The 16,544-nt window shown below is 47.1% G+C and overlaps 1 protein-coding gene across 1 annotated transcript; it reads left to right on the plus strand.

Annotated features, from left to right (window-relative positions):
- Positions 1-3,665: 3,665 nt before the first annotated feature.
- On the plus strand, positions 3,666-11,525 carry LOC142704369 (major facilitator superfamily domain-containing protein 3-like). The gene is made up of 4 exons (XM_075848273.1): positions 3,666-3,836; positions 4,338-4,444; positions 7,992-8,101; positions 11,091-11,525. The coding sequence occupies exons 1-4, from the start codon at positions 3,709-3,711 to the stop codon at positions 11,262-11,264; spliced, it is 519 nt and encodes a 172-aa protein (XP_075704388.1). The 5' UTR covers positions 3,666-3,708; the 3' UTR covers positions 11,265-11,525.
- The last annotated feature ends 5,019 nt before the right edge of the window (positions 11,526-16,544 follow it).

The following is a 16,544-nucleotide window of genomic DNA, read 5'->3' on the forward strand; positions in this document are numbered from 1 at the left end:
TGTATATCCCTGGCTCTTATACCGGAGTATAATATATCAGATGTATATCCCCGGCTCTTATACCGGAGTATAATATATCAGATGTACATCCCTGGCTCTTATACCGGAGTATAATATATCAGATGTACATCCCTGGCTCTTATACCGGAGTATAATATATCAGATGTACATCCCCGGCTCTTATACCGGAGTATAATATATCAGATGTACATCCCTGGCTCTTATACCGGAGTATAATATATCAGATGTATATCCCTGGCTCTTATACCGGAGTATAATATATCAGATGTACATCCCGGGCTCTTATACCGGAGTATAATATATCAGATGTATATCCCTGGCTCTTATACCGGAGTATAATATATCAGATGTACGTCCCTGGCTCTTATACCGGAGTATAATATATCAGATGTATATCCCTGGCACTTATACCGGAGTATAATATATCAGATGTATATCCCTGGCTCTTATACCGGAGTATAATATATCAGATGTATATCCCTGGCCCTTATACCGGAGTATAATATATCAGATGTACATCCCTGGCTCTTATACCGGAGTATAATATATCAGATGTACATCCCTGGCTCTTATACCGGAGTATAATATATCAGATATACATCCCTGGCTCTTATACCGGAGTATAATATATCAGATGTACATCCCGGGCTCTTATACCGGAGTCAAGGAATGATCATTCCACCTCCCCCCACTGCTCCCCCATCAGGTCAGGAATATTTCTCCTCCACTCAATAAGTGGCCTTTTTACACCACACAGCAACATGCTTGAGTAAGGGTCCAGGGAAGGTCCGGGGTGCCAGGCAGGTCCTCCACTTTAGAGAATACCAAAGTAGATGATAGAGATCCAAACTGGGCCACACAGGCATGTCATAATTGGACATAGTGAAAGAATGAGGGACCCCCAAACCGCTCAAGCTCCGAAAACGAGACAAAACCACGATCTGCACAGTACAACTGACCCAGAAACCCAACCCCCACCCCAGCCCACATCATCGCCCCGGCAGTGACACAAGGTGAGACGAGCAGGGATTGTTCCATAATGGGGTCCTGGGGGAATAAGAGGAAGCAGAACACCACTTGGTAATTTGTGCGCCTTCCTTCATGCCCGCGCTGTCACGGGAGCGGCGCAGGACACTGGGATTTAAACCTATATAATAAGTTTGTAAGAAGTGGGAGGTGCTCCTGCCAACGCAGTGGCCGCATTACTTCAATGTCAATCCACCAGTGCACGCGCCATCACCAGCTGCCAAGCCAAGTAGTAGAAATAAAGGTTGGGCGCTGCCACCCCCCCCCCCCCCCAATTATTTTAGGGGCCTGTAGAAGACTAAGGCTGAACATAGGGGTGCCCCCGCCAGTAGAGCGAGCGTAATATACCATCAAGTTGTCAAAAAATATGAGAATCGATACAAACATTTGGGAGATAAATCATTTAAAACGATGAATCCTACTGGCCAAGGAAAGGGGAAGGTTCCTCCAAGTATTTAACGGTTTTTCAGTAAAGGCTACGAACGGGCACGGGATAAGTTCATGAGAGCGCAGTAAATTAAGGGAAACCCGCACCCCAAAATATGTGAATTGAGACACTGCTTGTGATGGGACAGGGAGGCCCTGCCGGGAGCGACGTCCAGGAGGAAGAGGAAACATCACCGACTTGGACCAATTAACCGATAACCCCGAGAAGGCCCCAAATGTGTCAAGTAGTTGTAGGAAAGAAGCCAGCGAAGGACCATCATCCGCCACTAATGTGTCCTCAATTATAGGACCTCGAGGGAACCCTTACTGGAAGAGGAATGCCCAACTGCCAACGCCAGAGGCCCAATTGTGGCATCCCTGCCGAGTGCCACGTCCCAAGGGGAAGGAGTTACATACATCCATGTTTGTTCTCACTCTGATAGGCCATTCGCATAATAGGCGAACAAGAGCAATAAATCTCCCTCCAAAATAGAACTGGGAAATGAGTATCCAAAAATGTCTTCATTTCTGCACCTACACAAGAACCTCAATAAAAGCCACAAGTCCATGGACACGTCACCCGTGTGACTCCTGCGAGTGTGAATATTACTGGTAGCAAATAATATTATGTAAAGGGAGAAGATGGACGCACGGCTCCAAAGAGCATCACGAAAAAGAAAAACAAATCTTTATTATGAACTAATTTGCGCTATTAAAATATCCAATGTCCGTGTAAAGCAGAGGTGCAGATGCCCCCGAACCCTGCGCGTCGGACAACCGAGTCCAAGTATGAAAAGATGCTCTGCAATAATTGGGTTGGACAGTAACACCGGAGTGGGGTCTCCCGCCCTCAGCACTCAGACCCCAAGTCTCTCCACCGGGCTGTAAAGCTGGAGCCCGGCAGTGGAGAGGCCCGGCAGTGGAGAGGCCCCCGCTATGGAGGAGGTGAGATGTATAGTCCGCACCAGTGCCGTCTGTATCACCATGAGGCTGACAGATTGGAGACGTCGATGTACGTGTTGCTTTGGACGGTTGTGAGAGCGACCACTTGTGCTGAACCGTCACTCCACAAGTCCCACTCAGGTAAGTGTGGAGGACGGGGAGCGCGTGCGCCAGTCAACCCAATGGTTTCACATAGACAGCTGCGAGCCTTACTGACGGAGTGTAATGTCAGTACTAGACAATGTGCTGGTTATTGCAGAGGATCATAGGACTGTCATTGGATCAACTAAAAAGTGTCCAAACACCCGACGCGCGTTTCCAGCTTCTTCTAGGGGTGGCGACCGCCAGACAAACGGCCCTCAAATAGGTGAAAACAAATGACAAAAAACAACCGAAATTGAAGCTCTCATTGAGGCCATGCGGATTGGCAGAGTTCATGCGAATAATCTATTGGCTCTTCACCAGTTGTACAATTGTCTCTTCAGTGAGGGGCAGCACATACAGTACATGGCTGAGCCCTCGGTGTGTGACAATCTCCAATACTCGGTCGTGGCTTCATTCTCTAGAACAGAGTGTTTCAGCTGCAGGTAAACACTGGGAACCCCAAGGACTTTTAATAGCACAAATTAGTTCATAGTAAAGATTTTTTTTTTTTTTGTGATGCTTTTTGGAGCCGTGCGTCCATCTTCCCCCTTTTCCCAATAATATTTGATCCATTTAAATTGGTGGTGTACACGGAGTGTGGCTCGTCTTATCTCATTGATTAACTCTGAGGGCAGTCGCCGCCTCATCTGTGAATATCACTGGTGTCACCTCTCAGATAGAGAAGATGTTTCATTATTAACCGATATCTGGAGCCCCTTAGAACCAGAGGGACCTGGCAGGATGGTCCCGTTCCTTTCATGGTCCTGTCATGTCTCTTACACGTGGGTCCGTCCTCTAGACTTGCTCTGTGTACTTCTTCTAGGTGAGCAGGGACCTGGCAGGATGGTCCCGTTCCTTTCATGGTCCTGTCATGTCTCTTACACGTGGGTCCGTCCTCTAGACTTGCTCTGTGTTCTTCTTCTAGGTGAGCAGGGACCTGGCAGGATGGTCCCGGCCCTCTCATGGTCCTGTCATGTCTCTTACACGTGGGTCCGTCTTCTAGACTTGCACTGTGTTCTTCTTCTAGGTGAGCAGGGACCTGGCAGGATGGTCCCGGCCCTCTCATGATCCTGTCATGTCTCTTATACGTGGGTCCGTCCTCTAGACTTGCACTGTGTTCTTCTTCTAGGTGAGCAGGGATCCCTCACGATGGTCCCTCTGCTTCTGCTGGATCACGGAGTCTCTGCGGCCGAGTTAGGAATCTGGAACGGGATGGTGTCTTTAGGGTTTTCCATTGCTGGATCTGCTGTTGGAGGTGTAATGCTGAGGAAGGGCAGGTGAGTGGCCAAATACCGTCGTTAGTCATATAACCAAATACATAGTGGTGCCGGTTACCTGTCCGGACACGGAGCCGCCGTTATACATGGGCAGACACCTCTTTGATGCCATTTTGGGAGGTTGAGTTTTATACCTCACTTTTCTGAATGCAGAGCACTAGAGCGAGCTCTGCAAACATGAAACCCGAGGAAATGTTAATCTCCGCAGACATAAGACTGTGAATACAGCTGTGGATCTGACGGAAGTAGAAAAGGATGAAGAGTTTTGTTCAACTGTTGACGTAGATCTCCGAGCCGTCCTTGCCGGCCAGTGGTGACCCCAGATCACTGATCTACCAGACCCCGTCCTGCCACGGAGGTTATTTAACACATGACTTGTGAGGCACTTGGTGGAGTGAGATCTTTACATGAACAATAAGTGTATAAAACCTCTGACCAGGACGTGCTATTATCTGTGGCTTGATGTTTCCATGATGCAGTCACCGGATTATCTTTCTCCAGGTCCATGCACGCGCTGCTGAGGACGCTCTTCATTTTCCGGCTCTCCTGTCTCGTGTTTCAGACTTTGCTCCTCTCTTCTTTGGGTAAAGACACCAGTATTGTAAAAGGTGAGGGCATCATAAAGTAAACCATGTAAAGACACTACAATAGTGATCACACATATTACCACCAAGAAAACAAGCTTGAGCACTGACCAAGCGCACATACGATCATGTAAGGCAGCTAGAACAATGATCACAATTACTTTGGCAAACTCATATATACCTATGATTGTGTGAATAAGATATAACATTATATACTACCATGTAAAATAGTTCTAAAACAGATACAGCCACGTAAACCAGATCTAATAGTGATCACATGTACATAGTCATATAAACCAGATCTAATAGTGATCACATGTACATAGTCATATAAACCAGATCTAATAGTGATCACATGTACATACAGTCATATAAACCAGATCTAATAGTGATCACATGTACATAGTCATATAAAACAGCTCTAATAGTGATCACATGTACATACAGTCATATAAACCTGATCTAATAGTGATCACATGTACATAGTCATATAAATCAGATCTAATAGTGATCACATGTACATAGTCATATAAACCAGATCTAATAGTGATCACATGTACATAGTCATATAAACCAGATCTAATAGTGATCACATGTACATACAGTCATATAAACCAGATCTAATAGTGATCACATGTACATAGTCATATAAAACAGCTCTAATAGTGATCACATGTACATACAGTCATATAAACCAGATCTAATAGTGATCACATGTACATATAGTCATATAAACCAGATCTAATAGTGATCACATGTACATACAGTCATATAAACCAGATCTAATAGTGATCACATGTATATACAGTCATATAAAGCAGATCTAATAGTGATCACATGTACATAGTCATATAAACCAGATCTAATAGTGATCACATGTACATAGTCATATAAAACAGCTCTAATAGTGATCACATGTACATACAGTCATATAAACCAGATCTAATAGTGATCACATGTACATACAGTCATATAAACCAGATCTAATAGTGATCACATGTACATAGTCATATAAACCTGATCTAATAGTGATCACATGTACAGACAGTCATATAAACCAGATCTAATAGTGATCACATGTACATACAGTCATATAAACCAGATCTAATAGTGATCACATGTACATAGTCATATAAAACAGCTCTAATAGTGATCACATGTACATACAGTCATATAAACCAGATCTAATAGTGATCACATGTACATATAGTCATATAAACCAGATCTAATAGTGATCACATGTACATAGTCATATAAAACAGCTCTAATAGTGATCACATGTACATATAGTCATATAAACCAGATCTAATAGTGATCACATGTACATAGTCATATAAACCAGATCTAATAGTGATCACATGTACATAGTCATATAAAACAGCTCTAATAGTGATCACATGTACATACAGTCATATAAACCAGATCTAATAGTGATCATATGTACATACAGTCATATAAACCAGATCTAATAGTGATCACATGTACATAGTCATATAAAACAGCTCTAATAGTGATCACATATACATACAGTCATATAAAACAGCTCTAATAGTGATCACATGTACATACAGTCATATAAACCAGATCTAATAGTGATCACATGTACATATAAACCAGATCTAATAGTGATCACATGTACATGTAGTCATATAAACCATATCTAATAGTGATCACATGTACATGTAGTCATATAAACCATATCTAATAGTGATCACATGTACATACAGTCATATAAACCAGATCTAATAGTGATCACATGTACATAGTCATATAAACCAGCTCTAATAGTGATCACATGTACATACAGTCATATAAACCAGATCTAATAGTGATCACATGTACATAGTCATATAAACCAGCTCTAATAGTGATCACATGTACATACAGTCATATAAACAACACCTAATAGTGATCACATGTACATAGTCATATAAACCAGATCTAATAGTGATCACATGTACATAGTCCTATAAACCAGATCTAAGTGATCACATGTACATATAGTCATATAAACCAGATCTAATAGTGATCACATGTACATACAGTCATATAAACCAGATCTAATAGTGATCACATGTACATAGTCATATAAACCAGATCTAATAGTGATCACATGTACATACAGTCATATAAACTAGATCTAATAGTGATCACATGCACAGTCATGAAAACCAGATCTAATAGTGATCACATGTACATACAGTCATATAAACCAGATCTAATAGTGATCACATGTACATAGTCATATAAACCAGATCTAATAGTGATCACATGTACATACAGTCCTATAAATCAGCTCTAATAGTGATCACATGTACATACAGTCATATAAACCAGATCTAATAGTGATCACATGTACATACAGTCATATAAACCAGATCTAATAGTGATCACATGTATATACAGTCATATAAAGCAGATCTAATAGTGATCACATGTACATACAGTCCTATAAATCAGCTCTAATAGTGATCACATGTACATACAGTCATATAAACCAGATCTAATAGTGATCACATGTACATACAGTCATATAAACCAGATCTAATAGTGATCACATGTATATACAGTCATATAAAGCAGATCTAATAGTGATCACATGTACATACAGTCATATAAAGCAGATCTAATAGTGATCACATGTACATACAGTCATATAAACCAGATCTAATAGTGATCACATGTATATACAGTCATATAAAGCAGATCTAATAGTGATCACATGTACATACAGTCATATAAACCAGATCTAAGTGATCACATGTACATAGTCATATAAACCAGCTCTAATAGTGATCACCTGTACATACAGTCATATAAACCAGATCTAATAGTGATCACATGTACATACAGTCATACAAACCAGATCTAATAGTGATCACATGTACATAGTCATATAAACCAGATCTAATAGTGATCACATGTACATAGTCATATAAACCAGATCTAAGTGATCACATGTACATATAGTCATATAAACCAGATCTAATAGTGATCACATTTACATACAGTCATATAAACCAGATCTAATAGTGATCACATGTACATAGTCATATAAACCAGATCTAATAGTGATCACATGTACATACAGTCATATAAACTAGATCTAATAGTGATCACATGCACAGTCATGAAAACCAGATCTAATAGTGATCACATGTACATACAGTCATATAAACCAGATCTAATAGTGATCACATGTACATAGTCATATAAACCAGATCTAATAGTGATCACATGTACATACAGTCCTATAAATCAGCTCTAATAGTGATCACATGTACATACAGTCATATAAACCAGATCTAATAGTGATCACATGTACATACAGTCATATAAACCAGATCTAATAGTGATCACATGTACATACAGTCATATAAACCAGATCTAATAGTGATCACATATACATACAGTCATATAAACCAGATCTAATAGTGATCACATGTACATACAGTCATATAAACCAGATCTAATAGTGATCACATGTATATACAGTCATGTAGATGTGGTCACCGGTACAGGCCGCTGATGCCTGGAAATCTTCCAGGTTGAGATAATGGACTTTTTTCAGGTTTCCTGCTCCTGTCTCTGGTGCTGCAGAATTTCCTGGCCGGTGTAATCACGACCGCGACCTTCACCGTAATGATGTACTGCACGCGGCGAGCACACAAGAGCATCCAGGTAACAGAACGGGTCACCCCATCATACTGCTCCTCACCATGTCAGGGTCACCCCATCATACTGCTCCTCACCATGTCAGGGTCACCCCATTATACTGCTCCTCGCCAAGTCAGGGTCACCCCATTATACTGCTCCTCACCATGTCAGGGTCACCCCATTATACTGCTCCTCACCATGTCAGGGTCACCCCATCATACTGCTCCTCACCATGTCAGGGTCACCCCATCATACTGCTCCTCGCCAAGTCAGGGTCACCCCATTATACTGTTCCTTGCCAAGTCAGGGTCACCCCATCATACTGCTCCTCACCATGTCAGGGTCACCCCATCATACTGCTCCTCGCCATGTCAGGGTCACCCCATCATACTGCCCCTCGCCAAGTCAGGGTGACCCCATTATACTGCTCCTCACCATGTCAGGGTCACCCCATCATACTGCTCCTCACCATGTCAGGGTCACCCCATTATACTGCCCCTCGCCATGTCAGGGTCACCCCATTATACTGCTCCTCACCATGTCAAGGTCACCCCATCATACTGCTCCTCACCATGTCAGGGTCACCCCATCATACTGCTCCTCGCCAAGTCAGGGTCACCCCATTATACTGTTCCTCGCCAAGTCAGGGTCACCCCATCATACTGCTCCTCACCATGTCAGGGTCACCCCATCATACTGCTCCTCGCCATGTCAGGGTCACCCCATCATACTGCCCCTCGCCAAGTCAGGGTGACCCCATTATACTGCTCCTCACCATGTCAGGGTCACCCCATCATACTGCTCCTCACCATGTCAGGGTCACCCCATTATACTGCCCCTCGCCATGTCAGGGTCACCCCATTATACTGCCCCTCACCGTGTCAGGGTCACCCCATTATACTGCCCCTCACAGTGTCAGGGTCACCCCATTATACTGCTCCTCACCGTGTCAGGGTCACCCCATCATACTGCTCCTCGCCAAGTCAGGGTCACCCCATTATACTGCTGCTCACCATGTCAGGGTCACCCCATTATACTGCTCCTCACCATGTCAGGGTCACCCCATCATACTGCTCCTCACCATGTCAGGGTCCCCCCATTATACTGACCCTCACCATGTCAGGGTCACCCCATTATACAGCTCCTCACCATATCAGGGTCACCCCCTTATACTGCCCCTCGCCATGTCAGGGTCACCCCATTATACTGCCCCTCACCGTGTCAGGGTCACCCCATTATACTGCTCCTCACCGTGTCAGGGTCACCCCATTATACTGCTCCTCGCCGTGTCAGGGTCACCCCATCATACTGCTCCTCGCCAAGTCAGGGTCACCCCATCATACTGCTGCTCACCATGTCAGGGTCACCCCATTATACTGCTCCTCACCATGTCAGGGTCACCCCATCATACTGCTCCTCACCATGTCAGGGTCACCCCATTATACTGACCCTCACCATGTCAGGGTCACCCCATTATACTGCCCCTCACCATGTCAGGGTCACCCCATTATACTGCCCCTCACCATGTCCGGGTCACCCCATCGTACTGCTCCTCACCATGTCAGGGTCACCCCATCATACTGCTCCTCACCATGTCAGGGTCACCCCATCATACTGCTGCTCACCATGTCAGGGTCACCCCATTATACTGCACCTCACCATGTCAGGGGCACCCCATTATACTGCCCCTCACCATGTCCGGGGCACCCCATTATACTGCACCTCACCATGTCAGGGGCATCCCATTATACTGCTCCTCACCATGTCCGGGTCACCCCATTATACTGCTCCTCACCATGTCAGGGTCACCCCCTTATACTGCCCCTCACCATGTCCGGGTCACCCCATTATACTGCACCTCACCATGTCAGGGTCACCCCATTATACTGCTCCTCACCATGTCCGGGTCACCCCATTATACTGCCCCTCACCATGTTTTACAAGGGATGATCACATAGATCTAGGGTTACCCCATTATACTGCTGTCTATCATGTTATACAGGGGATGATCACATAGATCTAGGGTTACCCCATTATACTGCTGTCTATCATGTTATACAGGGGATGATCACATAGACGTAGGGTTACCCCATTATACTGCTGTCTATCATGTTATACAGGGGATGATCACATAGACGTAGGGTTACCCCATTATACTGCTGTCTATCATGTTATACAGGGGATGATCACATAGACGTAGGGTTACCCCATTATACTGCTGTCTATCATGTTATACAGGGGATGATCACATAGACGTAGGGTTACCCCATTATACTGCGGTCTATCTGTAATGATGGGGGTAGGGAAACAGACAAGTGAGCCCTAATCTACCCGCCACTCTGTCCCTGCCTACTTGCAACGACCCGCCCTAGGCGACGGGGTACAACTGGGCGACGGTCCCTACGCTCAATAAGTGCACGACAGACAAACAGACAAGGGTACACAGAAGCAAGGGAAAAGGGGCAGTTGCCCACGGCAACACCGAGAGCAACAAGAGTGGTGAACGAGCCGAGTCAAACCAGGAGAGCACGATGTACCAAACGCAGAGCAGAAGAGAAGTGAACAAGCCGAGTCAAACCAGGAGTGTACGAGGTACCAAACGCAGAGCAGAAGAGTAGTAAGTAAGCCGGGGTCAGTATGAAGCAAGGACAAGTAGTTCAAGAAGCTGCAGCAGGGCCAGGAAACCAAACGAGAAGAATCACAAGCAAAGGAGGAACAGGAAAGGCAGGTATAAATAGACAGAGGGCGGGAGCTAGCTCCGTCTGGCCAGGCTGTGATAGGCTCTCCCACTCCTAAGCCTGCCATCCTGAGTGGTGGAAGATGGAGTCAGTCTCACAGACATAGAAGCAGGTGCAGACTGATTACCTATGGGCGTGGATACAGAAGCTGAGCCTGGCAGATCCTTTACACTATCATGTTATACAGGGGATGATCACATAGATCTAGGGTTACCCCATTATTCCGCTGTCTGAGTTTTCCCATGGCTTCCTCATGTTTCTCTCCCCTCCCCCAGGCTTGTCACTACAGTCTTCTGTCATCTCTGGAAGTTCTGGGTAAAGTGGTTTTCGGTGCGGTCTCGGGGCTGCTGGTGGACGGTCTAGGCGTCTCTTTGTCCTTCTCTCTGTTTGTCCTTCTCTCCTGCCTGCCCCTCCTTCATCTACAGAGACTTCCATCCGTCTTATACTGAGCAGAGGAAGACACGCCCTTCCTGAGCCACCTCCGCAAAGTGATGGCCTCATCAGCCGCCCGGTGGCCTCATCATTAGTAGAGGTCATAAACGGCGCTCAGCTTGGCGTGTTCGTACTGGCAGGTGGAGCGCTGGGAAATGCGGATGAACAACGGGGGTGAAGCTGCGGCCAGAAAACCAACAACCACACGAGCTGTTACCAACATACAAGTAAGGGTATGTGCACACACACTAATTACGTCCGTAATTGACGGACGTATTTCGGCCGCAAGTCCCGGACCGAACTCAGTGCAGGGAGCCGGGCTCCTAGTATCATAGTTCTGTACGACACTAGGAGTCCCTGCCTCTCCGTGGAACTGCTGTCCCATACTGAAAACATTACAGTACGGGACAGTTGTCCTGCAGAGAGGCAGGGACTCCTAGCATCGTACGTAACTATGATGCTAGGAGCCCGGCTCCCTGCACTGTGTTCGGTCCGGTACTTGCGGCCGAAATATATGTCCGTCAATTACAGACGTAATTAGTGTGTGTGCACATACCCTAAGAAAAAACAAGGACCAAAAATGGCGCTGCTAATAAGAGGGACATTTGGAATGAACGGTCTTCATCATTGTAATAAAAAATACAAGTAAACAAGCTACGCGTTTCAGCTTGAGCAGCTACAGGTGTGTGAGCCGTTCTCCACAGGTACCGTCAGTGTCTGAACAGATGAATGGGCCAAAGGTCACATGACCAGGATGCTCTCCGGAGCCTGGGATCCAATCATTTATCCTCCATTAGTCGCGAGCTGCAGGTAAGTCCACTGCTAGAAACCCTCCGCACCTACAGAACACGACCCAAAGAGAGAAGCGAAGCGCAAAGTAAGAGACATCTCTCCAAAAGGCTCGTTACAATGTATCAGTGCAGGCAAGAGCCGTCAGCCATGCCTCGTTACAGTGCATCAGTGCAGGCAAGAGCCGTCAGCCATGCCTCGTTACAGTGCATCAGTGCAGGCAAGAGCCGTCAGCCATGCCTCGTTACAGTGCATCAGTGCAGGCAAGAGCCGTCAGCCATGCCTCGTTACAGTGCATCAGTGCAGGCAAGAGCCGTCAGCCATGCCTCGTTACAGTGCATCAGTGCAGGCAAGAGCCGTCAGCCATGCCTCGTTACAGTGCATCAGTGCAGGCAAGAGCCGTCAGCCATGCCTCGTTACAGTGCATCAGTGCAGGCAAGAGCCGTCAGCCATGCCTCGTTACAGTGCATCAGTGCAGGCAAGAGCCGTCAGCCATGCCTCGTTACAGTGCATCAGTGCAGGCAAGAGCCGTCAGCCATGCCTCGTTACAGTGCATCAGTGCAGGCAAGAGCCGTCAGCCATGCCTCGTTACAGTGCATCAGTGCAGGCAAGAGCCGTCAGCCATGCCTCGTTACAGTGCATCAGTGCAGGCAAGAGCCGTCAGCCATGCCTCGTTACAGTGCATCAGTGCAGGCAAGAGCCGTCAGCCATGCCTCGTTACAGTGCATCAGTGCAGGCAAGAGCCGTCAGCCATGCCTCGTTACAGTGCATCAGTGCAGGCAAGAGCCGTCAGCCATGCCTCGTTACAGTGCATCAGTGCAGGCAAGAGCCGACAGCCATGCCTCGTTACAGTGCATCAGTGCAGGCAAGAGCCGTCAGCCATGCCTCGTTACAGTGCAGGCAAGAGCCATCAGCCATGCCTCGTTACAGTGCATCAGTGCAGGCAAGAGCCGTCAGCCATGCCTCGTTACAGTGCAGGCAAGAGCCATCAGCCATGCCTCGTTACAGTGCATCAGTGCAGGCAAGAGCCGTCAGCCATGCCTCGTTACAATATGAACAGAATAGCAAACCGAGCAATGCCCCAAATTGTGGCAATAGTCACAGTGACTGATATAATAAACCAGAAAGAGAAGAAGAAAAGTCACGACAAAGTATTTGCAAAATTACAAACAATCTTTATTTCAGTCAAAAATACACAGAAAACACATTACAACTATACACAGTAAAAAGAATGAACCCTCATAAAGAGATGGAATCCGAACATGAAAGCAGCCTGGTCCCCCAGATGTTAAAATGGTCCCAAGATCCCACAAAGAGCGTAAATCAATGTTATTAGGCAGGTGCTGAGCATAGTACATTTGCACAGATAGATACCTAAAAAAATATACATGCAAAGTGCAGTCATAGGCAAACTAATGAGCAGTACACCTACGTAGTGGAACATGAGCAGGAGATCAGGACCGGGAGGGGAGACCGCTGCCAGACCCGACGCGCGTTTCGCTGGTGCTTCGTCAGGGGTGATGTCCAAATGCCCCACATAGCCCTAGATATACTCTCCTCTCGAGTGGTTGAAAATGAAGCAGCAGCTGTTTCCCATCAGGCGATAAGGTGTTCGGCGGCAGTCACTAATGACAGCCGCCGATACACCCCACCCACCCACGATAGCGTCCTATCGTATAAACCCATAGTTACAATCACCTCCTCTCGTGTATGCCCCCAGCAGTGCAGCCCCGCCCGCCCGCCTGACACGGCACCCCAGCCCGAGGCAAAGGCAGGGAGTAGAGCCGAAAATGAGATGATGCATCAGTACTTAAAAGTGGTAATTGGCCAGACCTGGTCAAAGGTCAAAATGTCTCCCACACAGTGTAAAAAAGGGGGCACCATACTCAGCCCGACAGATGCCGTTTAAACACAAGCGTCCTGTTGCTAGGTAACCCTCCAGCACACGCTATCCATAGAGCTGGAGAGCGCACTGCGGCAGTAAAAGCAGAAGTCGCTGTCCAACGTGCTGAAGTATTCAGCACAGCCGCCCCATAGAGATAACCCAGTATTCAGCACAGCCGTCCCATAGAGATAACCCAGTATTCAGCACAGCCGTCCCATAGAGATAACCCAGTATTCAGCACAGCCGTCCCATAGAGATAACCCAGTATTCAGCACAGCCGTCCCATAGAGATAACCCAGTATTCAGCACAGCCGCCCCATAGAGAGAACCCAGTATTCAGCACAGCCGTCCCATAGAGATAACCCAGTATTCAGCACAGCCGTCCCATAGAGAGAACCCAGTATTCAGCACAGCCGCCCCATAGAGATAACCCAGTATTCAGCACAGCCGTCCCATAGGGAGAACCCAGTATTCAGCACAGCCGCCCCATAGAGAGAACCCAGTATTCAGGACACAGTCGTCCCATAGAGATAACCCAGTATTCAGCACAGCCGTCCCATAGAGATAACCCAGTATTCAGCACAGCCGCCCCATAGAGAGAACCCAGTATTCAGCACAGCCGTCCCATAGAGATAACCCAGTATTCAGCACAGCCGCCCCATAGAGATAACCCAGTATTCAGCACAGCCGTCCCATAGAGATAACCCAGTATTCAGCACAGCCGCCCCATAGAGATAACCCAGTATTCAGCACAGCCGCCCCATAGAGATAACGCAGTATTCAGCACAGCCGTCCCATAGAGATAACCCAGTATTCAGCACAGCCGTCCCATAGAGATAACCCAGTATTCAGCACAGCCGCCCCATAGAGATAACCCAGTATTCAGCACAGCCGTCCCATAGAGATAACCCAGTATTCAGCACAGCCGCCCCATAGAGATAACCCAGTATTCAGCACAGCCGCCCCATAGAGATAACCCAGTATTCAGCACAGCCGCCCCATAGAGATAACCCAGTATTCAGCACAGCCGCCCCATAGAGAGAACCCAGTATTCAGCACAGCCGCCCCATAGAGAGAACCCAGTATTCAGCACAGCCGCCCCATAGAGATAACCCAGTATTCAGCACAGCCGTCCCATAGAGATAACGCAGTATTCAGCACAGCCGTCCCATAGAGATAACCCAGTATTCAGCACAGCCGCCCCATAGAGATAACCCAGTATTCAGCACAGCCGCCCCATAGAGATAACCCAGTATTCAGCACAGCCGCCCCATAGAGAGAACCCAGTATTCAGCACAGCCGTCCCATAGAGATAACCCAGTATTCAGCACAGCCGCCCCATAGAGAGAACCCAGTATTCAGCACAGCCGCCCCATAGAGATAACCCAGTATTCAGCACAGCCGCCCCATAGAGAGAACCCAGTATTCAGCACAGCCGCCCCATAGAGATAACCCAGTATTCAGCACAGCCGCCCCATAGAGATAACCCAGTATTCAGCACAGCCGCCCCATAGAGATAACCCAGTATTCAGCACAGCCGCCCCATAGAGATAACCCAGTATTCAGCACAGCCGTCCCATAGAGATAACCCAGTATTCAGCACAGCCGTCCCATAGAGATAACCCAGTATTCAGCACAGCCGCCCCATAGAGATAACCCAGTATTCAGCACAGCCGTCCCATAGAGATAACGCAGTATTCAGCACAGCCGTCCCATAGAGATAACCCAGTATTCAGCACAGCCGTCCCATAGAGATAACCCAGTATTCAGCACAGCCGCCCCATAGAGATAACCCAGTATTCAGCACAGCCGTCCCATAGAGATAACCCAGTATTCAGCACAGCCGCCCCATAGAGATAACCCAGTATTCAGCACAGCCGCCCCATAGAGATAACCCAGTATTCAGCACAGCCGCCCCATAGAGAGAACCCAGTATTCAGCACAGCCGCCCCATAGAGAGAACCCAGTATTCAGCACAGCCGTCCCATAGAGATAACCCAGTATTCAGCACAGCCGTCCCATAGAGATAACCCAGTATTCAGCACAGCCGCCCCATAGAGATAACCCAGTATTCAGCACAGCCGCCCCATAGAGATAACCCAGTATTCAGCACAGCCGCCCCATAGAGAGAACCCAGTATTCAGCACAGCCGCCCCATAGAGAGAACCCAGTATTCAGCACAGCCGTCCCATAGAGATAACCCAGTATTCAGCACAGCCGCCCCATAGAGAGAACCCAGTATTCAGCACAGCCGCCCCATAGAGATAACCCAGTATTCAGCACAGCCGCCCCATAGAGATAACCCAGTATTCAGCACAGCCGCCCCATAGAGAGAACCCAGTATTCAGCACAGCCGTCCCATAGAGATAACGCAGTATTCAGCACAGCCGTCCCATAGAGATAACCCAGTATTCAGCACAGCCGTCCCATAGAGATAACCCAGTATTCAGCACAGCCGCCCCATAGAGATAACCCAGTATTCAGCACAGCCGCCCCATAGAGATAACCCAGTATTCAGCACAGCCGCCCCATAGAGATAACCCAGTATTCAGCACAGCCGCCCCATAGAGATAACCCAGTATTCAGCACAGCCGTCCCATAGAGATAACCCAGTATTCAGCAC

The sequence above is a fragment of the Rhinoderma darwinii genome, unplaced genomic scaffold (genome assembly GCF_050947455.1).
Source record: "Rhinoderma darwinii isolate aRhiDar2 unplaced genomic scaffold, aRhiDar2.hap1 Scaffold_3292, whole genome shotgun sequence".
Lineage (NCBI taxonomy): Eukaryota > Metazoa > Chordata > Amphibia > Anura > Rhinodermatidae > Rhinoderma > Rhinoderma darwinii.